The sequence below is a fragment of the Pristis pectinata genome, chromosome 6 (assembly GCF_009764475.1).
Source record: "Pristis pectinata isolate sPriPec2 chromosome 6, sPriPec2.1.pri, whole genome shotgun sequence".
In the NCBI taxonomy this organism is placed as follows: Eukaryota; Metazoa; Chordata; class Chondrichthyes; order Rhinopristiformes; family Pristidae; genus Pristis; species Pristis pectinata.
In genome coordinates, this window is record NC_067410.1 from 12,933,759 (window position 1) to 12,958,943 (window position 25,185).

The 25,185-nt window shown below is 42.1% G+C and overlaps 3 protein-coding genes across 7 annotated transcripts in view; all 3 read right to left on the reverse strand.

Annotated features, from left to right (window-relative positions):
- The window catches only part of LOC127571232 (hyaluronidase-like), a 41,912-nt gene extending 32,975 nt beyond the window's left edge, over positions 1-8,937 (reverse strand). For 2 of the 5 annotated variants that reach the window (XM_052017425.1, XM_052017429.1), the window contains exons 1-2: positions 8,835-8,937; positions 6,656-6,775 (exon numbers count right to left, since the gene is read on the reverse strand). In XM_052017425.1, coding sequence (XP_051873385.1) covers positions 6,656-6,730 — 75 coding nt within the window. In that variant the 5' untranslated portion in view covers positions 6,731-6,775; positions 8,835-8,937. Of the gene's footprint in view, positions 1-2,831; positions 2,877-3,896; positions 4,029-6,655; positions 6,776-8,834 lie in introns of those variants that run through there. The other 3 variants (XM_052017426.1, XM_052017428.1, XM_052017427.1) reach the window with 3 other exon arrangements.
- A 716-nt stretch (positions 8,938-9,653) lies between these two features.
- On the reverse strand, positions 9,654-20,062 carry LOC127571483 (hyaluronidase-1-like). The gene is made up of 4 exons (XM_052017887.1): positions 19,784-20,062; positions 15,313-16,293; positions 13,524-13,613; positions 9,654-12,250 (listed from the first exon to the last, which is right to left on the reverse strand). Exons 2-4 carry the CDS (start codon positions 16,237-16,239, stop codon positions 11,924-11,926), a joined length of 1,344 nt encoding a protein of 447 aa, XP_051873847.1. The 5' UTR covers positions 16,240-16,293; positions 19,784-20,062; the 3' UTR covers positions 9,654-11,923.
- Positions 20,063-20,928: 866 nt separating this feature from the next.
- Positions 20,929-25,185, reverse strand: part of slc26a6 (solute carrier family 26 member 6) — an 80,669-nt gene continuing 76,412 nt past the window's right edge. Inside the window, exon 21 of the mRNA XM_052017639.1 lies at positions 20,929-22,134. Coding sequence (XP_051873599.1) covers positions 22,114-22,134 — 21 coding nt within the window. The 3' untranslated portion in view covers positions 20,929-22,113. The remainder of the gene's footprint in view (positions 22,135-25,185) is intronic.

The following is a 25,185-nucleotide window of genomic DNA, read 5'->3' on the forward strand; positions in this document are numbered from 1 at the left end:
ACCTCCTAGCAGAGGATGCACACTTTTGCAGGATGCAATATTTTAAACACTTATACTAAAGTCCAATGAAGCAGGTAAAATGGCAGCTGGGTGGGTTGCAATACAGAATGGAATGGTGCTTGAAGCTTCAGAAGCAACATTAAAATTTGTTAAAATACAGACTGTGAGGAAAGGGAAAACAAAAATATGAGCATAAATCTCTATCAAATAAAGGCAATGCATTGAAGGAAGTAAACCACCATTGCATTTTCAACTATGGCTTATGTAGAGATTACAGCAGAGCTACCGTAGGAAGAGGCAGCTGAAACTGTTGCAGGAATGCATATATAATAACAACTGGCACTTGTATAGCACCATTAATCTCGTAAAACATCCTGAGGTATTTCAGGGGAGTTTTATCAATCAAAACTTGAAAGCTAACCATGTAAGAACAGGTGACTTTTAAATGAGGAGAGGTCGAAAAACCGAAGCAAAGAATGGAATTCTAGTGCTAAGTGTTTATGGAGTTGAAGCCGTGGCCTTCAACTGCGACTGATTCGTAACTAGATGTGATAGGAACTGCAGAGCTTCAATCTGGTCTGTTGGTTGTGAGATGGCTTAGCACTGTCTAATGTCCATTGTTTATGCTGCTTAATATGCACATAATCCTATGTGCAGCTTCACTGGGCTGGCATTTCATCATTTTGAGTTGCCAGATATGTTCTGAATCTATTCCATTTAGCATGATTTTAGTGCTACATGATGGTGAGTTTAGTGTGAAAACATGACCCTGTTTCCACAAGGACTGTGTGGTGGTCATTTCCACCAATGCCATTATGGATAGATGCCTCTGCCACAGTAGGTTGCTGAGGATGAGGTTGAGTACATTTATCCCTTGTGTTGGTTCACCCAGTACCTGCTGCAGATCCAGTCAGGCAGTTATGTCTTTTGGGATGCGAATCATTTCTGGTGCAACCACGACATTCTTGGCAATGGACACTCATGTCCCTCACCCAGAATAAATTCTGCGTCCCTACTACTTTCAGTGCTTCTCTCTAGTGTTGCTCAACAAGGAGGAGCACTGATTAATCATCTGAGAGATGATGACAGGAAGTAAGATGACAGGTGGTAATCAGGAGGTTCCCTTGTCTAAGTTTGACCTGATTCTATGAGACTTCATGGAGCTTGGAGTCAATGTTGAGGATTCCAAAGCCTACATCTTCCTGCCTGTAACATCACTGTGCCACCCCTTCCAGTAACATGTCCTCAGGGATTGAGAAATCACAGGAAATTGTCTCAACAGATTGGTTCCCATTCCACAATGCTCAAACACCACAGCTCTGATACATAAGTGTTATATTACACAATTATTCCAAGTGCATCATGAACAGTCATTATGCAATAAGACCAATGATTGCTAATTAATCCATATCCCTCCCTTCTCTGCATAACCATGTGCCTATCTAAGAGTCTCTTAAATGCTCCTATGCTGTCTGCCTCCACTACCACCCTTGGCAGTGCATTCCAGGTCCCCACCACTCTCTGTGTAAAAAAAAACTTGCTTTGCACATCTCCTTTGTACTTTCCCCTCTCACCTTAAATACATACATCTATGGAGTTTGGAGGAACACCACCTCATATTCCGCCTTGGTAGTCTCCAACCTGATGGCCTCAACATCAATTTCTCTAACTTCTAGTAACCCCTCCCCACCCCCCCCCCCCCCGTCTTCTCTCATTCCTGTGGTCCCCTCACTCCTTCTCTTTCCCTTTCCCCCCCTCATGACCTGCCCATCTATTCCCCACCTCCTTTCCTTTATTCCAATGGTCCTCTCCTACCGGATTCCTCCTTCTTCAGCCTTTGCTTTTTCTACCTATCACCTGCCAGCCTGTGCTCCCCCCACTCCCCCAACCTTCTTATTCTGGCTTCTCCCCTCTTCCTTTCCAGTCCTGATAAAGGGTCTCGACCTGAAACCTCAACTGTTTATTTACCTCCATGGATGCTGTCTGACCTGCTGAGTTCCTCCAGCATTTTGTGTGTGTTGCTCCAGATTCCAGCATCTGCAGAATCTCTTGTGTGACAGTATAGTTTCCACTAGTTTAATTCTGGGTAGTGTTAGGGTGATTATTCAATGAAATGTAATAATTATAGCAAGTGTATGTAGAGCAGCACAATGTGTGTAGCTTTAAAAAACAGACGTTTCTGACTTGCGAAGAAATTGGCTTATGGACAGTTCTCAGGAACAGAACCTTTATGTAACCTGGGGACTGCCTGTACACCAGAATAGCACACCTCAGAACTTCACCCACGGGTCCACATGAACAATAAAAGGCAAATCTTGGTGGGGGATTTGAACCTCTGACTTTCTACTCATTCACCCAGAATGCCATTATAATGGGGGTATAACTGATCACTTGGAAGCTGAAAAGCGGTGGAAAGAACTGAATAAACAGAGCCTGGAGGAGATAAAAGGAAAAATAGTATTCATTCCTTGATATATAAAAAGCCACCAACAGTCATTAGTCACAGAGCTGATTAGTACCTACACGGACCTTTTAGCACATCTGCACCAATCCCATTTGCCCACATTAGTTCTGTAGGCTTCTCTGCCTTGCCTGTTTAAGTGCCTGTCTAAATAAGTACCAGTCTCCTAAATGTAGTGATTGTATCTAATTCCACCCACCTTCTCTGGCAGTGGGTCCCACATATCAAACACTCTGTGCAATTTTTTTTCCTCTCAAATCCCCTTTAAAACTTTCACCTTAAACCTAAGCCGCCTTGTTTTTGATACCCTGACCATGGGAAAAAGATTCTAACAATCTAATCTATCTATGCCTCTTATAATTTTACGTACCTCTGTCAGGTCACCCCTCAGCTTCCTTCTCTTCAGGGAAAACAAACCGACCCTATCCAATTTCTCCCCTTAACTAAAGTCCTCCAATCCAGGCAATATCCTGGTGAATCTCCTCTGTCCTGCCTGCAGAGAGACCACATCCTTCCTACTGTATGGCCAGCAGAACGGCATACAATACTCCAAATGTGGCTTAACCAGTGTTTTGTAAAGTTGCAACATACAGTCCCAACTTTTATATTCTATGCCCCAACCTTTGAAGGCAAACATGCTATATGTCTTCTTCACCACACTATCTACCTGTGTTACCACTAAGGCAGATGAGGCTGTTTCTATTTTAAAGGATAAACAATTTTCATATGGCAGACAAGTTAATGGTGTACCATCAACGAGAGATCCGTGTGCACTGGTACTTTATCAGTTTTCTAAAATGGACTCCTTAGATATAACCCAATTCAGAAAATTTCTAGGACAAAGTAAAGACTTTTGATCCTGGCTATTTTTGTAGCTCTTTAGCAAATAAATATAATCACATGCTCACTGATAAGGTTCTTCTGCAAACCTTGTGACACCAATTCATTATTTTATGACTGAGTAACAGCCTCCACAATGGTGCAAGTAAGTGACTTCCCACATAACTTTCCACATCTTTTAATTACACAAGTGATTGATCTGTACATATGTAATTTTGTAGAGACATTACGAGATTTGGAATTGAATTCCGACAGCAACTCAGCAGAAAGAGGAAAAAGAAACATATTTATTTTTGATGAGCATTACAGGCAAAAACACAGAATTTATTAAACCTTTCAGGAGGACCAGGATTGGAGAGGAAGCCAAGAAAACAACCCAACTAGAATTTCAATCTCTAACATATTCTCACTGATAATTAGTAACAGGTAATAATATCAGAAGAGTGAGAGTAAAACTGTCAACAGCCATTATCACTTGTATTCACTTTCTTAAAGCTTCCAATTTTAGAGTACTTTGATTTTAAAAACTTAATTCAAAATATATCTCAGAAAACACAAATCAGCTTATTCTAACTTCTGGCAGTGTTTGACTTACCAAGTGGCAAAATGCCACTGTTACTGGAAATATTATCCGAGCAATGACTTGGGGGGGATACCAGTAGAAAGGCCACCACTTAACAGGAATGCTTAAACCAACTAAATGCCTTAGCAACAACCAAACAGCAGGAAATGACTAACTGTCTTGTGACAGTTCTACAAACAGCAATCCTCAGTACTTCTCTTTTTAAAAGATAATCAGGGATTGTCAAAAAAGCATACAAAAATGCCTGTTTAGATTCAGGTTTTGAAATGTAAAGTCATAATCAGAAAGTTGTGCTCTTAGAGCATAGAGAAGTTGTTGTAAACATTATGTGTAGTGCAACCACGTTACTTTGAGGCTTGGTTATATAACTTCTAATGAAGCTATTTCCACCCCCCCCCCCCCCCCCATCTGATTTCTACACCCTAATTGCAAGCATTATTTCCCCATCCATTTTAGTTACGGGGAGAGGTTGGATAGGCTGCACTTGTTTTCCTTGGAGTGAAGGAGGCCGAGGGGTGACCTGATAAGAGGTGTCTAAAATTATGAGAGGTATAGATGGGGTGGATAGATAAAGTTTGTTTCCCATGGTACAGGTATCACAAACTAGAGGGCATAGATTTAAGATGAGGGGAAGGTTTAAAGGGAATCTGAGGGGCAAATTTTTCACACAAAGTGTTGGTATCTGGAATGAAATGCCAGAAGAGGTGGTGGAGGCAGGTACAGTAACAACATTTAAGAGGCATCTGGACAGGTATTTGAATGAGCAGGGCATAGAGGGGCATGGAATTAATGCAGGCAAGTGGGATTAGTATAGCTAGGCATGATGGTCAGCATAGATGTGGTGGGCTGAAGGGCCTGATTTTTGCTATATAACTCTATGACTCTAATACAGGAAAATGGAACCCCATAACTCAAGCACAACCCTGATGAATAGCAGAACAGATTCATAGGGCCAGGTGGCCTACTCCTGCTCCTAATTCTCATGTGCTTATAAACTGTTAATCAATGAATGAAACAAATAATTTGTTTTGTTGTGATACTGATTGAGAGAAGAAAGGACTTGAATTTCTATAGCACCCTTGATGACTTTGGGACAGTCCATAGCACTTCATAGCCAGTAAGATACACCTTGAAATTTAATTGCTGTTGTAATGTAGGAAACATTGCAGCCGATGTAGTCACAGCAAGCTCGCTCAAACAGTAGTATGTTCATCACCTAATCATCTGCTTTCTGTTTAGCAAGACTGAATGAAATCATTGGTCAGAGCATGGATAACTTCCCTGCCCTTCTCTGAGATGGTACTGTGAGACTGGAACTAGATTTAACATCTGATCTAGATGGCTCTCTCAGTACATCACTCCCTCAGTACCGTGAACCCTATATCAGATTACATTCCTGAAATGTCTTCTTGAAACAAAATATTTGTTTATCTGTGAGGCTTTATCCTGTTTTAGTCATCTTTTTTACTTATAGGATTGGTCTCCAGTGACATTGACATAAATGGGCATACATTTCATCCTGTTTGCCAACGTGAATTTAAAAAGTTAGTTAATACAAATTAAATTTTGTTGATTTATTCTTCCACCAGCTTCTTTTGCTCATCTTAGCACATGGAAAACATGCACAGCAAAATGATAGATGTCCAATTCTTAAAATACTAGGTTATCACCACACCACAAACTGAAATTGTGTCCCAACTGTGACTCAGGACGATTAGTTCTCATCTGGTTGAAATAAAGAGCATGAACTACCATCAGTATCCTGCTACTAAAAATTACCATAAACTTTTGTTATTAGCTTCCTGTTAGCAGTTGCATTTGAGATTGAGATCATTCAGTTGATCTGTTCAGAGAAGTCAGCAAACCCAACAGAATAAGGGGAGATGATAATACAGGGGGAAATGAACTGGGATCAGCGAAAGATACAGTCATTAACGCCAAGAGTTGCCGAATCTCAACTCCCAATGATTATCCAGCTCATTTGCATTGGTCTGATTGCTCTTTTACTTCAACTGCCTTTTTTTGTTCTTTGTTCAGACTTGCTGGGGTCTGCATATGACACCAATAAGTAGAATAATTTGAACGTCAAACCGTGTTCTTCAGGTTTTGACCCAGTTGGGGATTAGAGTCCATAATATGACATGTTTTTCAAAAGAAAGTAATGAAAATTTGGCTTGGCCAGTTTCAGACAGCACAGTGAGTCATCATTAAGAGAGGGAATGCTGACCTGTGCTAGGTAGAAAGGGCAAGGGATATACATCAGGAAAGTTATTTGTAAAGATGTGCAGCAACACTAAGTTTGTGGTTACTGTGAAACAAATGCACAGAATCCATAAATATTTACTGAAGAGTTGCTGAAGGATTTCTGGCCATTTGCTCCACCTGATCATTGGACTCTGCCCTCATCTGGGGACAGGAGGTACAACAATAAACAGCTCTCGGACTACCCCAAGTTGCGAGCTGAAACAGAAACTGCTGCAAACGCTCTATCAAGAGCTGTGAGAAGGTATTCTTGTTTGGGGTAAAATTTCACATATTTCCTAAAGGTGTCAATTAATTGCCATTAACATTGCAAAACATACCAAGGCGCTTCACAGGATTGTCATCAGACAACAATTAAACAAAGACAAAGACATTTGGACATGAAACCAAAAGCTTGATCAAAGAGGAGGCTTTTAAGGAGCTTCTTAAAGGAAGGGGAAGTGTGGCAATAAGATTTAAATTTTAAAGAGTATTTGTTTGGTCTGACCGTACTTGGATCATGGATTTACCTCGATCTTTCCCGTGCCTAACTCTGCACATCTGCTGACAGCCCCCGTGGGAGGGCTGGCCCAAGTCTTCAACATACCCACGACTGGAAGGACTTTGTCATCAACCAATGGGAGGCATGCCTGCAGCAGGGCAAGATATTGACCAGTAAAAAACTCTGTCGGGTTGACAAACCAAGATTAGTGAATGAGAGCACTGCATGCAAGATTATTTCGTCTTTGTCAAATTTTCCCCTCATTCTTCCTGTCAAATATCCTCATGTTAGGTTCATCAAGCTATTCTTCATGTATGAAGAATGATAGGGAGCATTACAGCAACTATAAACTATTGTGGTTACTTGACAGGAGCAAGCATATCTCCTCACAGTGGAGTAACAGGCTGAGAGTCCACCCTTCCTAGCTGAAGGACCACATTAGCCTATTTTCCTTCTTTACTCTTGCTGTTCTGATAGCCCTCTGTGAGAGGGCCTGAAATGGGGAATTTATAGAGTTCATGCTTTGTGGTACATGCTCTCTGGCGCTTTTACCACTAATCATTAGCAAGCACATGCCAGTTCCCTTTTAGAATCTTTTGGGGAACTATGAGTATTTTGTCCACTTAAAATCATCTAAGCCATTGATTGCAACTGATTCATGACCTAATTCTACAGACCTGCCTTTGCTGTATATAACCCTTAATACCTTTGGTTAACACAAACTTAAAAGTTTTAGAGCTACATGCAACATGAAAAGCCATTTGTGGGGAGTTTCCAAATTTCTACCACCTTTTTTCTGCATCCCTAGGTGATAAATTTACCAAGTAGTTTACTTTTATCATTCCCCATCAGTTCCCCTTAATTCTCTCTGTTCTGTGGCAGAAGGTCTGGTGGAGTATGGTGAACATTTCAGAGATTCAAATTAAACTGGAATTTCTTGTGTTATTTCCAACATCTATTTTCATTAGAGGGACGTGTTTAAAGAGACAGAAGGCAGAAGAAAGAAATCAGTTGGAGGACTCTTTCCTCATCTCCATTTAGTATGTGTTTCTTATGTGTTGACATTGAATGAAGAGAAAGATTTTTTGACTTTCAGAGCAGGCGTGTGGCTGCAGAAGCTTTTGACTGAATCATTGTGTCCAAGGCAGGAAGAATATTAAAAGTTCTCATCAATTTTTTAAAGTCTTTAATAAATAAATTTTAATAACATGAGAAGTGACTGAACATTATCTCCAGATTTCTTAATTTCATAGACATCTATAAAGGAGGCAAGCAAAAGAAGATTAGGTATTTTATTTTGAAATAGAAGTCTCAGCAGATCTGTTAACTAAGAGACAATGACATAAAGACCCAGGAAAAATCATAACAACACAAGCTGACACAAATAGATAAGTAACCATTATAAACGTACATGCAAAAACTCTGCCAAATGAGAGCAGTGTAGTGCCTCATATGCATCCTAGAGCACCCACCCTCCTGATTGCAAACTAGACTGTAATAGCAAATGTTATTGCAAATTAGACTGTAATAGCAAATGTACCGTCAAGCAGAGGGACAGAAGCCTGAGGTCCCTCACCACCAGGTTCAGGAACAGCTACTTTCCTGCAACCATCAGGTTCTTGCACCAACCTGCACAGCCCTAACCCTACCTCAGCTCCATGGACCACCTCTTGCAGGACCTGATTGCACCTTTATTTTTGCACTTGTCTTGTTTTTGCACATTCTTTTGCCTCTCTCCTCACTGCATTGTGTAATGTAGGTGTAATTTATACCGTGTGTGTTTGAACCTACGTGCCTGCGCTCCTGCTCAGGCGGGTTTTTCATTGTACCTGTACCTCACCAGACTCACGCAAAGCTTGACTGAGCTCCCTGACATTTGCTGCTGGCTCCGTGGTGCCGGCACCTGATCCTGATCCCGGCTGCACAGCCCAGGCAAGCCCCTGCTTTCAGGCTCCGTCCCCCACCACCCTGGGCCCACCACCCTGGGCCCACCACTCCCGACGGCAGGCACCAACGCCGGCACCGATCGGGTTTCGGGCCGGTGCTGCCGGGCGAATTATCAGCGGGCTCGACGGCTGCTGGAAGCCCCGCCGGGTTACCCCTCGGCCCGGGCCCAGGCTGCACCCACTGCCCGCCAGGGTGACGCCTCCACCACCCGCCGCCTCCCTACTGACTCCCAACATGCACCAACGTATTCATTTCGTTACCGCTGTCCCCGCACCCGGCCATGGCCTGAGGAAAGACCGCCCCGGCCTTTGGTGCACTGCCACCGGGGGAATGGAGAGCGGAGACCGGCGCAGGGGGGCTGGAAACTGGGCCGCCACACACAGCGCCACATGTCGGTGGGAGGAATGGGGCGAGGCCGCCAGACACAGCGCCACATGTCGGTGGGAGGAATGGGGCGAGACCGCCACGCACGGCGCCACATGTTGGTGGGAGGAATGGGGCGAGGCCGCCACGCACGGCGCCACATGTCGGTGGGAGGAATGGCGTGAAACGATGTGGTGGTGGTGGTGGTGGTCATCCGAGATAGCGCTACCTGATGGTGGACTGTATTTCAGGAACTCTTCTCAGAGGAGCTCATGATGTGATTGATTCGGTTGGAAGAAAAAGACCTGATAATATAAATTACACGATTCAGTATTAAAGAGAGAGACCTGGGGGTTGCAGGAACATTAGCATCACAATGTACCACAAGTAATGCAAAATGTTGCCAAGGAGATATTGAAGTAGTTGTACCTGGTGCGCAAGAACAACGCCTTTGGAAAATGCTGGTTCAGCTCCAGCAAGAAAATTGACATATGACAATAAACTTGACTTTGATTATTTCCTTTTTAGTACATAATTTTGAAGTATATGATAATTATAAAGGCCTTGAGAGCCAGTGTAGATTACAGTCTGATAATTAATTAATTCTGATTACTCTGATCTCAGGCTGTAGTTTTCCTGTAGGGAGAGAAATTCTCAGCCACAGACTAGAAAGAATTCAACATTTAGTTTATTATAAGGCTATCACCATGAAAAAATGGAAGCATGCATCTTCAACATAAAACTGGAATTAAGTTACCTGGTTGTCAATGGAAAGAAGCATTTAAATTGATTTACATTAAATACATTGAAAAGGAAACTCGAGGAATTTGTGCTCTCTCAGAAACAGTGAATATTACAAATTCCTATTATTTCTGTACAAATTGGACTAAAAATATACCCTATTTATCTATTAGCCAAATATTTGGTATTGGTTTTGGTTTATTATTGTCACTTGTACCAAGGTACAGTGAAAAACTTGTCTTGCAAACCGATCGTACAGGTCAATTCATCACACAGTGCAGTTACATTGAGTTAGCACAGAGTGCATTGATGTAGTACAGGTAAAAACAATTACAGTACAGCGTAAAGTGTCACAGCTACAGAGAAAGTGCAGTGCAATAAGGTGCAAGGTCACAACAAGGTAGATCGTGAGGTCATAGTCCATCTCATTGTATAAGGGAACCGTTCAATAGTCTTATCACAGTGGGGCAGAAGCTGTCCTTAAGTCTGGTGGTATGTGCCCTCAGGCTCCTGTATCTTCTGCCCGATGGAAGAGGTACAAACCCTGTGCTGAAGTATTGGGGTCTCTTCCCGCATTACTCATAGTCATACAGCACAGAAACAGGTCCTTTGGTCTGGTCTATGCTGATCATCAAGGACCTGTCCATACTGATTCCACTTGCAACCAATGTGCTGAATAATTTCCAAAGTGCAATCTAATACAAGATAATGGAGGAGTAGTTTTTAAGATCTTAAGGTATCTTTATTAGTCACATGTACATTGAAACACACAGTGAAATACATCTTTTGTGAAGAGTGCTCTGGGGGCAGCCCGCAAGTGTTGCCATGCTTCTGGCGCCAACATAGCCTGCCCACAACTTCCTAACCCGTACTTCTTTGGAATGTGGGAAGAAACCGGAGCACCCGGAGGTAACCCACGCAGACACGGGGAGAACGTACAAACTCCTTACAGACAGTGGCCGGAATTGAACCCATATTATACCACCTGACATAATATCAAGTAATACAAACCAGACTGACTCCAGGTTTGTTTCCCCAGATTTCTAGACACACTTTTGCTTCTGTGTCAGAAGTTCCATGTTCAAGACCTACTCCTGCAACTTGAGCACAAACATATCATCTTAAGCACTTGTGCACTAGTGTGGGAGTAATTCATTGTCAAAGGTGCCATTGTTCAAATGAAACATCACGCAGGAGGTTCAAGAACAGCTACTTCCCTTCAACCATTCAGTTCTTGAACCCACCTGCACAACCCTAACCACTACCTCAGTGTAGCAACACTATAACCACCTTGCACCTCAATGGACTTTATTTTTTTATGTTCTAATTGTGTTCTTCCTTGTATAATTTGTTTATTTTATGTTTTTCTTGTGAATGTTGTGTATCTGATGCTCTGTGTCTGTGATGCTGCTGCAACTAAGTTTTTCATTGCACCTGTGCATATGAACTTTGTGCAAATCAACTTTGATTTTACACATTTGACATTAAACCAAGGCCCTGGCTGTTCCTATAAGCACAAATGGACAACCCCTGGCCCTAATTCACATAAGATGGGATAATCTCTGGTGGCCTAAGGGCAAGATTTATTCCAAACTGAGCATTACTAAAGCAGAATATCCAATCATTATTACGCTGGCTTTTATGTCAGCTTGCAGTGTGCACAGTGCCTGGTGTATTTCTTAGATTGAATTACACTTCATTCACTGTAAAGCGCTTTGAGATGTTCTGAAAGGAGGATGAAACATAAATGCCCGTCGTTACTGGGTTAGTTTCTCTCTGCAGGATAGTGATAAGGGTATTATCATATTTCATTAAACCAGTCAAAACCGCTGCTCTTGATCACTGTAACTGTTCCAATCTGCATAAATGGATGCTCTCAGAGCCAAGGAGCTCCAGTAACCCTAATGTTAATAATGCTGGTGATGTTAATCAGGTTAGCACTGACTGGGAAAAATATGAGCTCAAGTGGACTAGATTCATACAAGAACAGACATTTCAGGTGAAGCAGCAGATAACTGTTGGAACTTGGAAAAACTACACTTTGGCAAGAGACATAACTTTTCAGATCAGATACATGCCACAGAAACACCAAATAATACATTGCATGGTACTGAGTAGATTGAAGCATAAACTGAAAGAATACTGTCCAATTCACAGAGATGGTAAATTCAGCAATAAAGTCCACTTATAGATATATAAATGACATGTTAGTTTAACTTAAATTTCTTAAAATCCAGGTTGAAAGTTACATTGCGTCACTTGCAATCTCACAATGTGCCCCCATCCATCCATTGTAACACTGGCACTGAAAACTATCGGCCATCTCTCTCACATCCTCTTCCACTGCCTGCCCCCACAGGAAGTAGGGCAGCCCTTTGTTTGAAGGGTTCACCTTCACGGCGAAGGACTTTGGGTTCAGGTGCAGATAGGCGTGGGGGCTGTTGCTTGATCGCACACATCTACCGTGCTTGTTGCACAAAACCGAACTGCAGATCATTGCAGCATTTGTTATGTTAACAATGTAGTTTCCCAACAGCCCATTGATATATTCTTTTAAAGCAAGGCAAGATTCCTAAAGAGGAAACAAAATATTACTTTGAAAAAATACAATCTTTTTTCATCCTCAACAGTCCAAATTTCAAAAGTATTTCAACAGGTAGGATCTCCTCAAACTTGCTACATCAGAGAAACAAAGGACTGCAGATGCTGGAATCTAGATGAAAAACATGATGATGCTGGAGGAACTCAGCAGGCCAGGCAGCATCCGTGGAGAAAAGCCGGCAGTCAACGTTTCGGGTCAGGACCCTTCTTCAGGACTGATGAAGGGTCCTGACCCAAAATGTGGTCGCCTGCTTTTCTCCACGGATGCTGCCTGGCCTGCTGAGTCCCTCCAGCATCATAGTGTCTTGCTGCATCAGTGTAAGTCTTTCTTATAATGATGCCACTCTGGTCAGATATCACTGTGTTGGCAACTGTACAGTGAAAATAGATTCTGAATAACGATGATGCAATGATGCATGATGCATCACTGCGATGATGCAAACTTTAAAAATTTGGCCACTTTTTTTTAGTAACTGGGGAGTGATGTTAAGAAAAAGTATAAAGATTTTTCAGTACTAAAACGACCCCTCCAAGCTGACTGTTGTAGATCTCGACATAGCTGGAAGGCTGATGATGGAAACCTGTTGAGAATGGTGTAGTGACAGAATGATGGAGAGTGCCTAAATCTCCAGTGATCTGCCATCTCCATCTATAATGATCCTCTCTCAATTTAATTATTGATTTAAAGAAGTTTCTCAGGGCTTCAATATTGTGAGAAAAAAAAACAAGCTGCTGGAGGAACTCGGTGGGTCAGGCAATGTCCGTAGAGAGAAATGGACAGTCAATGTTTTGGGTCTTCATCAGTCCAGATGAAAAGTCTCAACCCAAGGTGTCCACTGTCCATTTCCCTCCACAGATGCTGCCTGACCCCCTGAGTTCCTCCAGCAGCTTGTTTTTTTTTTGCTCCAGATTCCAGCATCTTCAGTCTCGAGTCTTCAATATTGTGAAACAAACTTCAGTTTCCAAACCGAAAATGACTTCTAATATTTTTCTTCAGCTTTCCAGTTCTATGAGCAATGATCTTTCACCTTTTGTTTCCAAGTATAAAACTACATTGATGAAGTGGACTTTATCTCAGATTGGTGATCGTAATGGACTGAGTGGGTCAGTGGGGAACCGAGATCAAATTCGGGAAGAATAGGAAGATCATCAGATAAATTAAGTTTAGAAACCAGTCTTTGAAGTCACAGAACTTCACCACAGTGTGAGCATTTATACACTACACACTAAAGGACATATTTTACCTGTGAATGGGCATAATCCTTGTTTCCCCAAAGGACAATCCCTGCAGCTCCCATCGCAACACTCTCTCCGATACTGTGGACCAAGTCAATCTGAAAAATTAAAGGAAAAGTACTGTGGTATCACTATCCAAAGGTCCGGTTACATCTCCATCACAGCCCGTTGGCCTGGGTTTGGTCACAGCCCCTCACCCAGCAGCTTGACTGCTACATTTTCCGCTGCGGTGCTTTGTTTGGTTTTCAGCACTGAAGAAGAATGAAGGGTGAAAAATAAATGTTTGTTTAAAAAAAAACCTTAATTTTATTGAGCATTAAGAGCGATTCCACATCACCTTTTTCCCTGCTTTCATCAATTTATGAAGAAATAAAACATTTTTACCATTTTTTAAAATCTTAGAATGGTTTTATACAAATATAGACAATTTCTGGCAGGATCAATAAATGTCTGGAAGCCAGGGTGATTTCCCTGTCGCAGCTGAGAGGCATTGAGATAAACTATGGTTGTTAGTATTTTTTTTTATTTATTCCTTCATGGGATGAGGAAGGCTTTTTTGCTTTTCCCTAAATACCCTCCAAAATGAATGACCAGACCATGTAAGTGTTTCCTGACCTGAACAATATCAGTGAATCAGATTTTTCCACATTTGAAAAAGACAGTCTGGTAATTTCATGCACAAGATTCCCAACATGAGCTTAATATTCCAGATTTCTTTAGGTGAAGTGAATTTAAATTCCTTATGAATCAAGTTCTGATCAAAATTTCAGACTTCGGAATATAATCCAGTAATTTAACCATGATGGTGTTGTATTATTGTCTCTGTACTGAGATACAATGAAAAGCTTTTGTTTTGCCTGCCAGACAGATCATGCTATACATTGACGTAGTAAAATGAAAACAGGATGCACAATATCGTGTATTCTTACGACTTAGAATTCAGAATTAAAAGAGTAGAACGATTATAATAAATGTAATGAATGGATCTGCTGAAGCCTTCTCGCAAGGAGTCATCAGGCTCCAGCACCTATTGTACCCAGACTGGAGATTAACTGTAAGGAATTTCAAAGCTAAATACTTATTTCAAATATGTTTCTGGAACACACAGGATATCTCTTGTCCCAATCATTCTTTACTACCCTCAGTTACTGCAGATTGAGTCACTAGCATTAGTAGGATTATTGGAGAGATTCTGCAGACCTCTGCTGCCACAAAATGGACCACAGTATTACTGACTGAAACAGGAACTGTCGGAAATACTCACCATGTCAGGCAGCATCTATGGAGAGAGGAAGCAAGTTAATGTTTCAGCTGAAATGTTGACTCTGTTTCTCTCCTTACAGGTGTTGTCTGACCTACTATTTCCAGCCTTTTCTGTTTTTATTTCAGAGACTTTTTCCCAGGGTGAAAATGGCTAACATGAGGGGGCATAATTTTAAGGTGATTGGAGGAAGATATAAGGGGGATGAGTGGTGGGTGCATGGAACACACTGCCAGCAGAGGCTGTGGGAGCAGGTACTTTAGGGACATTTAAGAGACTCTTAGATAGACACATGTATGATAGAAGAGGGCTATGTGGGAGGGAAGGGTTAGGTAGATCTTAGAGCAGGATAAAATGTCAGCAACATTGTGAACTGAAGGGCCTGTACTGTGCTGTAGTGTTCTATGTTCTACTTCCAGCATATGTAGTTTTTTTTTTGATTTTGGAACCCATTTTGTGACCTGTGAGAAATCCTCTGTACAGGGATCTGAGAAGCATGGGTGTCTTCCTAGGGAGCTGAAAATTGCATGGATTACCTCAGTTAGGAAATCTGTGGTGTTGGCATACACAATCCGAGCGTATGGGAGGACAGGCAAACTGTAATTCGCTCCCCTTTGAGCATGACGGAGGGCTTCTTTGATTCGATAATGGACAAACCTCTGTGTATTCTGTGTTGCTCGAAGCCAGACACTGAGGTAGATGCTTGGGTACAAAGCAATACTCTCCTTCCAGAGCCAAGCCAGCTGCTCGTTCCTCTTCATCTCAATATCTGGACACTCTCCAGTGTAATTTTTGGTAAATACATCATTGTAGCAACAAGGAAAGCCATAATAGCCCCACAAACCCCAGGGCCTAAGACCTTTTGATACCTTCAGGGTCTGTCCCATAAAGTCCCTGGCTGCTTGTTCGTACTCAATTTGCGCTTGCTTCGCCACCTGACTCTCAGACCAATCAGGATGTCGCTTTTGAACAAGTTGCTTTGATTTCTTACGGTAGATATCCTTCTGGTCCCAGTCCCTTAACCACAAGGGCCTCCAGGACTCCCAGTCAATGACAGACAGCCCGTCGAAGTCTTTCAGTGGTATAAGGGTCTCCACGTCTACTTTGGCCTTCATTAGGTGATACTTCAAACTCGCGTTCTGTGGAGTGCCCCCATTCACAGACACCCCGCTTTTAGTATAGTGGGGGTAAGAGCCCAGTTTATCTTCATAGAAGATGGTGATGTTTTGCCCAATGAATGAGTCATTTTGGTTTGCAATTATGTCAAAAATTCCCAAGTTAAGGTCAATGCCAAAGGAGGATTTGCAGGCAGCAGTTGGAGCATTCCAGACAGTTATGAAAGGCTTATTGGACATAATTGGGACTCTTGTTTGTCTCAGTAGTTGTCCCAGAGTCAAAGTGCACATGCACAGCAGAACTACTGGTGATTCAGTGAGGGTCATGTCTGCTAAACTTGTTACCATTGCACTCCTTGGCAAATCAGCCGGCTCATACTTTGTGTGCAGTTAAATGTTGTGCTGTAGAATCAGAAAGGAAAGAATTATGGAAATGACAGCAAATTTTTCACATCAAATGTATTTTCACTGAGACTTTTATCAGTTTGTGAATACAGAAATATTATTCAAACACAGATGCATTAGCGTCAGTTGAGATACCATTTATTTGTAATGAACAAGGCAGGCATGGTAGTGTGGCGGTTAGCAATAACACCTCACAGTGCCAGCGACCCGGGTTCAATTCTGGCCACTGTCTGTAAGGAGTTTGTACGTTCTCCCCGTGTCTGTGTGGGTTTCCTCCACGTGCTCCGGTTTCCTCCCACATTCCAAGAAGGGTTAGGAAGTTGTGGGCATGCTATGTTGGCGCCGGGCTGACCCCAGAACACTCTACGCAAAAAGATGCATTTCACTGTGTGTTTCAATGTACATGACTAATAAAGATATTTTATCTTATCTTATCATCTGTCTAAATCTGAATAAATATTCACTGCAAAAGATACAGGGGTCTTCAAAGTCAGCCTGCTGAAGAACTGCCTATCAACACAGTGCTTTTAGTAAGCTGTAAGGATTCAATTTTTGAGGCTTCAAATTAACTTAATGTTGAAGGGCTCAGTGCAACTTTAACATAAATAATTTATATTAGGGATTAGAGGGCATGAGCTAAAAGGAGAGGTTGGACAAACTTGGGTTGTTTTCTCTGGAGCGACGGAGGTGGAGGAGAGGTATGATAAAAGTTTATAAAATTATGGCAGAGTCTTTTTCTCAGATTAGAAATGTCAAATACTAGAGTATGTGCATTTAAGGTGAGAGGGGGAAGTTTTTTTGTTTTACATGGAGAATGGTAGGTGCCTGCAATGGGGAAGCAAATACAATTGTAGCGTTTAAGAGGCTTTTCGATAGACACAGGGAATAAAGGGATATGGATCAGGCAGAAGAGATTTAGTTTAATTTGGCATCATGTTTGACACTGACACTGTGGGCTGAAGGGCCTGTTCTTGTGCTCTACTGTTCTATGTTGAATGTAGGGGTGGAGAGCAGTGGAATCCAATACATTATCCACACTTTCAAGTAAACAGATAGGACTCCTCTCCAGAGGATGGTTTACATGGCTGCTCAGGATATAACCTAGCCCCAGTGGCAACAGCATTGCAAGTGGCCAGCTTGGTTCACCAGAGTCCTGGGCCACCTGTAGTCTGGGCAACCTTGTCTATCTGCAAGGGAAGGGAAATGGACTGCATAGGTCTTCTTTCAACAACAGCGAGGCATGCTACTTAGACAAGTAGCCACAAACCATATGATTGAAATAAATGGGTGTCCACAAGCTTTCAATGTAGTATATCAGCACTGGTTGCATTTGGATGTGTGCCTGAATTAGGTGCTTCTTACAAATGGAATGGAAGGAAGTGGTATCATCACCAGAGATCTGTTTCCTTGCTGCTCGTTCTTTATCATGACTGTGTTATTGTTGATGATAATCTGACAGATTCCTTCCCATGTAATCCATAGGGGAGTTTAAGCTGATAGAGGGATATGGTAGTACAGTGGGGGTAATGGTCTAGATCAAATCCTTTCACAGTTGAATTTAAAAGCTAGAATCAGTAACTAGTGGTCATTAAACGAGCAGATTAATGTAAGAATCCAGTTGGTTCTCTTCTTTAAGGAATTTTGTAGCCAAACCAAATATGGATGACATGTGACTCCAGGGTAATAGTTGACTATTACATGCCCTCTCATTTAATATGTAGTTGGTGATGGGGAACAAACACTAGCTTGGTCAGGGGTGTCAGAATCCACCAAAGAATAAAATCCATTGTTTGCTGAAATGGTTAAAATTGACACTTGCAACCTAAAAGATCAGGACAGATCACAAACCTACTTAATCCTTCCTCTCTCTGAATAGAGAAAATTTGTGGTGTTGTAGGTAGGGAGGAGGATTGTCTTTGGCTACAGGATGGTATTGGTCAGCTAGAAAATTGGATGGAAAACTGGCAGATGGAACTTAATCCTGACAAGTGCAAGGTGATGCATTTTGGAAGGTTAAATATGGAAAGGACATACAGAGCAAACATTAGGACCCCAGGGAGTGTTGATGAACAGAGTGACTTTGGGGAACAAGCCCATTGATCCCTGAAAGCGGCAGCAAAGTTATACAGGATAGTGAAGAAGGCACGTAGGATGTTTGCCTTCATCAGCCATGGCACAGAATACAAGTGCAGGGATGTCATATTACAATTGTTTAAAACATTGGTTGGGCCTCACACAATGCTGAATGAACTCAGCAGGTCAGGCAGCATCTATGGAGGGAAATGGACAGTTGCTGTCTATGTTCCCTCCTTAGATGCTGCCTGACCTGCCGAGTTCCTCCCATGTTTTGTGTTGCTCCTGATCTCAGCATTTGCAGGCTTTTGTGTCTCCACTGGTTGGGCCATATGCAGACTATTGTGTGCAGTTCTAACACACCACACTATCGAAAGTTCGTGACTGCACTGAACAGGGTGCAGAGGAGATTCATCAGGGTGTTGAAAAACATGATGATGCTGGAGGAACTCAGCAGGCCAGGCAGCATCCGTGGAGAAAAGCAGGCAGTCAATGTTTCGAGTCAGGAACCTTCTTCTTTCTAGTCCTGAAGAAGGGTCCTGACCCAAAACGTTGACCACTTGCTTTTCTCCACGGATGCCGAGTTCCTCCGGCATCAGAGTGTTTTCCATCTAGATTCTAGCATCTGCAGTCCTTAGTTTCTCTTCATCAGGATGTTGCCTGGGATGGAACATTCCAGTTACGAGGAGGGATTGGACAAGCTGGGTTTGTTTTCCTTGGAGCAGAGGAGGCTGAGGGAGAATCTGACAGAGGTGTACAAAGTTATGAGAGGCAATAGGGTGAGAAATTCTTCTCCACTGCAGAGATCTAAAGACAGAGGGCCTAGTTTTAAGGCGAGTAAGAGATTTAGAGCAGATCTGAGTAACTTCTGTTTTCACCCAGAGGGTGGTTGCAATCTGGAACACACTGCCTGAGAAGGTGGTGGAGACAAGTACTCTCACAGCACTTAAATATCTAGACTGGGTCTAACTGCCAAAGCTTAGAAGGTTGTGGGTCAAGTGCTGGTAAAGATGGGTGCTTGAGGGTCGGCATGAGCATGGCGGGCCGAAGGGCCTGCTTCTGTGCTGTGTGACTGCATAAAACCTCACACAGACACAAGAGCACAGAAGAAAACGGAGTGTGATTGAACTCATTGTTGAATTGGAATCTTACAACATGCCATCCCATCCCACCCAGAGCCGGTCAGAGCCTTCAAAGAGCTCTGATTGATTCACGCCATTTCCCTGCATGTGTCATTTCCTTTTGCAAACTTGACCACGGAATCTCTTTCCTTCTCGTTCCAGCCTGAGCATTCAATTCCAAAACTCACCTCACCAAATCAGACCAAACGTTGCAACGCTTCTCTCGTTCCTTTTCCAATTATTTTAAGACACACGGGTAAAATGTGTGTCAGACCCAGTTTATTAATTCTTACCCATCTTCCAGAAGCGTGGCACTCAGCGGGATTTGTGAAAGATAGATCCAGTCAACGTAACTCTTAAAACTTTCTTTTTAAGTTAGTTTCTTTTCCCCAAACGCATTTCCTCGCTGGGACGCTGATCCCCAGCGGTTTGTGCGGTCTCTCCTCGATCGCAGTCGGAGTGTCTCGGATCCCAGTGCCCGTTTGTTCCCAATCCGGATTGTAGCTGTTTGTAATCGCGATTCAAGCAACGTCCTGCCTCGCTGAGCTCACCGATCCTTCCTTCACTTTCACACACAACAGAGGCAACAGCGCCGCCCCGTTCAGTGAGAGCGACACCGGGGCGGGACCTGCACCCTTGACGTGTGAGTTGAGTGTGATAGAATGTGCCTGGTGCTTCGAAACCAACGAAGCAGAATGTTAAAGCACATTTGAGGTGACAGTACTACTGTAGTTATTTTTTAAAATCATCATTGAATGAAAGTAGGCCTGCACATAATTCAGTATTGTTCCATGTTTAGTAGCTTACCTTCAGAAGGCAGTTAAGAGTCAACTAGTTTGCTCTGGATCTGGTATCACAGCAAGGCCAGACTTTATTCCTCAAAGGCTTAAATGATGGGCCTTAAATTAGACACCAATCTAATAGTTTCACGGTCTCCAAGTCTTTCATTCCAGGTTGATTTTAATTAATTGTATTTTAATTCCCTGTTGCCATGGTAGGATTCGAACCCTTACCACTAGGTTATTAGTCCAGGTCTCTGGCTAATAAGAGTAACGTAACCATTATGCTATCATACCCGACTTGTCTGAAAATGGTGGGGGGGAACAGGAAATGGACCAAGCTAATCAATGGCTGCATTTCTGTCAGCTTCAATGAAAAAAAATGCACTGCAATGGTCATGTGCATCTACTGCATAAATAATATTTCATATAAGCTATACCAATGGGACATATCTAAGTCATTCTCTTTTAAAGGCAATCTTAAGTGAAACGCCAATGCTAATAGAGTTCATTTCACAATAGCGGCATTACATCTAGATCAAAGTTATGCACTGTTACAATGTAACCAATTATTTAAAGAATATAAAATGAAATACGGATCTGAAACATTGTGCATTTTTATATTTTTAATTGGTTGTAAATGAGAAAATAATTATCATGCAATCTACTTTGGTAATCAATTGGAACATTTAATTTTGACATTGTACATTTATATAAGCAAATAATTAGATGCAAACATTAAGAAAATATAGGTTAATTTCTAAATATACGTTTCTGTGGCATAGTTTAATAATTGGAAAAAAATATCAGATATGAAAGGGCTACTTGTTTTCCTCCTTGTTATAAAACATTCAAAGAAAATATCATGGTTTCGCAAAACACTCTTTAAAAATGAAATCTGTACTTACTTATGGTATTAACTATAGTCAAACATTAGGAACGGCAATGTACCTCAATGCAATTTTATTTTTCAGTGTTCATTAAGACTATTAAAAGTTTATCTGTGGAACATTCATTTCTTGGCTACTATATGAGGATGTTGGATATTATGAACAATTGATGGGTTTATCTGCAACTTGTTAGGCTTTTAGAATAAATTATTTCCATTTTGCTGTCAAATTTCCATTTAGCACGATGTGACGCAGCTCGTCCATCTCCAGCCTGTGCTTAAATCCCCTTAGTTTACCACCCAGATGAAAGAACTTATGGGACCTCATGTGACTGACAATGTCTCTGATCAGACAAAGGATATCTTTGATATGAGAAAGTTCCTGAAAATGAACCACCAGTCTCCTAGACCATTCAGTGATTCTGATTTAAGATTGCCCCATCCAGAAAGTGTCATCTAAAAGGAAAGATTTACTGTAGGACTGGGGCACAGGTAGAGTAATTATGAGAGATGCTGCTTGAAAAAGATTAAACAGAAGTTAGAAAAGAAAGTCTTCACTCTACATCATGTCTAGGGGCCTGATCAAATCAGTTCTATTTAGGAAGAAGCTTGAGAGAGAAAGAGAATTCGAGGGGTGGTTAGAATAAAGCAGGAAAACAGAGGAATGAGACTGTTTTCTCTGGGTCTGATCTGCTCAAGTTCCAGAGGTGAAATGTTCACCACAATCTTTTACATGATCTTGAAGTTACATAGTGTTCATGTTGAAAATGTTTTTCACAGTTTTCTTCATGATCCTTCCTCATTTTTCTTTACCATAGAACTCAGAATGTGTCAGTTTGAGATGTTTTTCTTTAAAAAAAAACACTGGAAGAATGAAAATCTTCTGTTTTCCTTAGTTTTTGTCACTTCCTTCCAAAATAGGTTGGTGTTATATTCCTGCACCAATCTTCAAGTATTAAAATTTTGTGCTTGCTCCCTAAAAAGAAGCAAAAAAAGAAAATAGTTCTGATATAGCTAATTTCCATTTTGCTACTGGGAACTTCTTCTTTAGTGGATTGTGAACTTCTGCTTATAGTTTCAGTAAAAACAACAGTAACCCTTCAACACAGAATAAAAGTGTTCCAGGCATTCAACAAGGGAGTAAAGCAAAATGTCAAACTGAGATGGAGATATTAAGGAGAGACAAAAGTGAGTTCTAAAAAAAAATGTTTAAAAAAGGTACTGAGGAGGTGGGGAGGGAATTCCTGAAAGTTGGATTTTGGGTGATTGGAGGCACAGTTACCAATGGTGGAGTGAGGGGAATAGGGTTGGAATCTGAAGATGTATATTGGAGATGGGGGAGAGGAGGTGAAGTTCTGCTAAGGCTGGGGAAGATTTATAAAAGTAAGAAGGGGTGAGACTATGAAACTTTTTAAGACAGGGGAGGTGGGGGAAGGGGAACAGCAAGCACTGTGATCATGGCTGGTGGAGGTATATTGTCAGATAATTTTCAGGAAGGTTTGAATGAGCCGGAGGAAGAAGGTTGGGATATTGGCCAGTGAGGCAGTGGGATAAAAACATCTGGAATAGAGCTTAGCTTGAGAACAAAAGCTGATCCAAACATGACCTGAGCCCAAGAGGCTATCCTCTTGTTGCTGCCTGACTAGCACCTTGCCAAGAATCCCTGCCTGGCCCGCATTGGATGTCCCTGACTTCTTCGTGTCCCACTTTTAAAACTTGGTTCCTTAAGCAGGAGTGCACATGGAGTCATAGAATAATACAGCACAGAAACAGGCCCTCAGCCCAACTCGTCCATGCCGACCACGATGTCCATCTAAGCTAATCCCATTTGCCTGTGTTTGACCCATATCCCTCTAAACCTTTCCTATCTATGTACCTGTCCAAATGCCTTTTAAATGTTGTTATTGTACCTGCCTCAACCACTTCCTCTGGCAGCTTGTTCCATATATGCACCACCCTCTGTGTGAAAGAGTTGCTCCTCAGGTTCCTATTACATCTTTCCCCTCCCACCTTAAACCTATACCCTCTAGTTCTTGATTCCCCAACCCTGGGAAAAAAGACTGTGTGCATTTACCCTGTTTATGCCCCTCATGGTTTTGTACACCTCTATAAGATCACCCCTCTGTCTCCTACACTCCAAGGAATAAAATGCTCAGCCTCCTTCGAGTCCTGGAAACATCCTTGTAAATTTTCTTTGTACTCTTTCCAGTTTCATGGCATCTTTCCTGCAGAAGGTGACCAAAACGGAACACAATTCTCCAAGTGCGACCTCACCAACACCATGTACCAACTGCAACACAATGTCCAAACTGGTATACTCAGTGCCCTGACTGATGAAGGCCAGTGTGCCTTCTTCACCACCCTGTCTGCCTGTGACGCCACTTTCGGGGAACCATGTACTTGTTTATTCACAAAGAACTGGCAATTTCTGGCCTGTTACAATCTGACTCCCGCCTGTTTCTCATAGCCAACCCTGCCTGAAGCCAATGTATATCGCCAGCTCTTTTTGGGCTCCAGTCTTGAGATCGTAAAAACAAGGACTTTGGCAACATTTACTCCAGGTTCCAATCCTTTCCAAGTTGGCTGTGGATCTGGAAGTGTTAATTTCAGTGCTGGCTGGAATAATCCATGTTATTACCAATGCTATTCAGTAGATGGCATATTACACACATCTTATCAGTGTGAAGTCAGGTTATCCTCTACTGACTGGAGTTTGGAGGAATGAAAAGTGATCTTATTGAAACATAGGGACAGAAAATAACCTTGGGGATTTTATCAAGAATTCCTTCCCAGAAGCTTCAAGGTTTACCTTTAAATGGGAAAGCGAGCAGAATGAATCTATGGGAGCACCCACAATTCTCTTTCCTTCTAGAGACACTGGGAATTCACTGCTGCATCCACCCATGATGAAGGAATTATGCCAAACCCTCCCTTTTCAGATGCTGACAGTCCATCGTGTATTTCCTCCATCTTCTGTTTATGGTTAAGCGTTTAGAATTTCTATTTTTCCTCACCGGAGTTGTGCTATGCAATGATATATTTAGAGTTGCCAACACAGGTAGGATATATTCCTGAATGCTCCATCACCCTACCAATACACCCATCGCTGGTTTATCCTCCAGGGTGACTGCCATCCTTCGCCATTTAGACCCTTTGTTATGCAATTGGATTGTTTCTGATTTTTGGTGGAACATAAAATCATACCTAAAGAAGTCTTACAGCATCCGATAAGATTAAGGTTCTGCTACTTAGTGTATTTCCACTACTTCTACATTCACCATTCCTCTACCTGTTCCCGCTCCCCAATTATCATTTCCCTCTGTTCTCTTTGTGTCCAGGAATCTACTGATCTTGAGTTTTAAATATATTCTTTGGCTGAACATCCACAGCACTCTTGGGTAAAGATTCATAGCTCTTTAGGTAAAGGTATTTCTCCTCATCTCAGTCCCAAATGGCCAACCTCTTATTTTGAGACAATGCCTCATTGTGATGGACACTTCACTCTGAGGAAACAGCCTCTTCACACCTACCCTCCCAGAGTCATATATTTCAGTGAGGTCACCTTTAATTTTTTTCTAAACGCTAGTGAATTTAGGCCAATCCTATGCAAAGTTTCCTCATTGGATAGCTTCCTCATCCCAGGGATCAAACTTTCCTCATTGGACTGCCTCCTCATCCCAGGGATCAAACCTTCCTCATTGGACTGCCTCCTCATCCCAGGGATCAAACTTTATCACTCAGTCTGTAGCGGGCTGAAACACAGTTACCTTTGGATAGTGGTTCTGTAGATACATACCAGAGTCACCCTCCTCAATGTTTGCTCATCTGACTTCTGCACCCGTGCATTGCAATGCAGAAGTCAGAAAGGAGCTGGAGGTCAGTACAGGGTTTAAGGGCAGAGCACAAATGTATTGAGCTGAGGGAGTTGGATGTACTTCACACCTGATCCTCAGCTGTACACTAAAGATGGTGGGTGTATGTGGCATGGCCAAATTCATTGATTGAAAGGGTAAGTGATTTCTTCTAT

Excerpts from the sequence above, each read along its gene's own strand:
- LOC127571483 (XM_052017887.1), bottom strand. The coding sequence starts at position 16,239 with ATGGTAACAAGTTTAGCAGACATGACCCTCACTGAATCACCAGTAGTT. Across the intron at positions 13,614-15,312 it reads CCACAGATTTCCTAACTGAG|ATTGACTTGGTCCACAGTAT; the intron begins GTAATCCATGCA and ends TTAATTTTTCAG. Across the intron at positions 12,251-13,523 it reads AGGATTATGCCCATTCACAG|GAATCTTGCCTTGCTTTAAA; the intron begins GTAAAATATGTC and ends TTTCCTCTTTAG.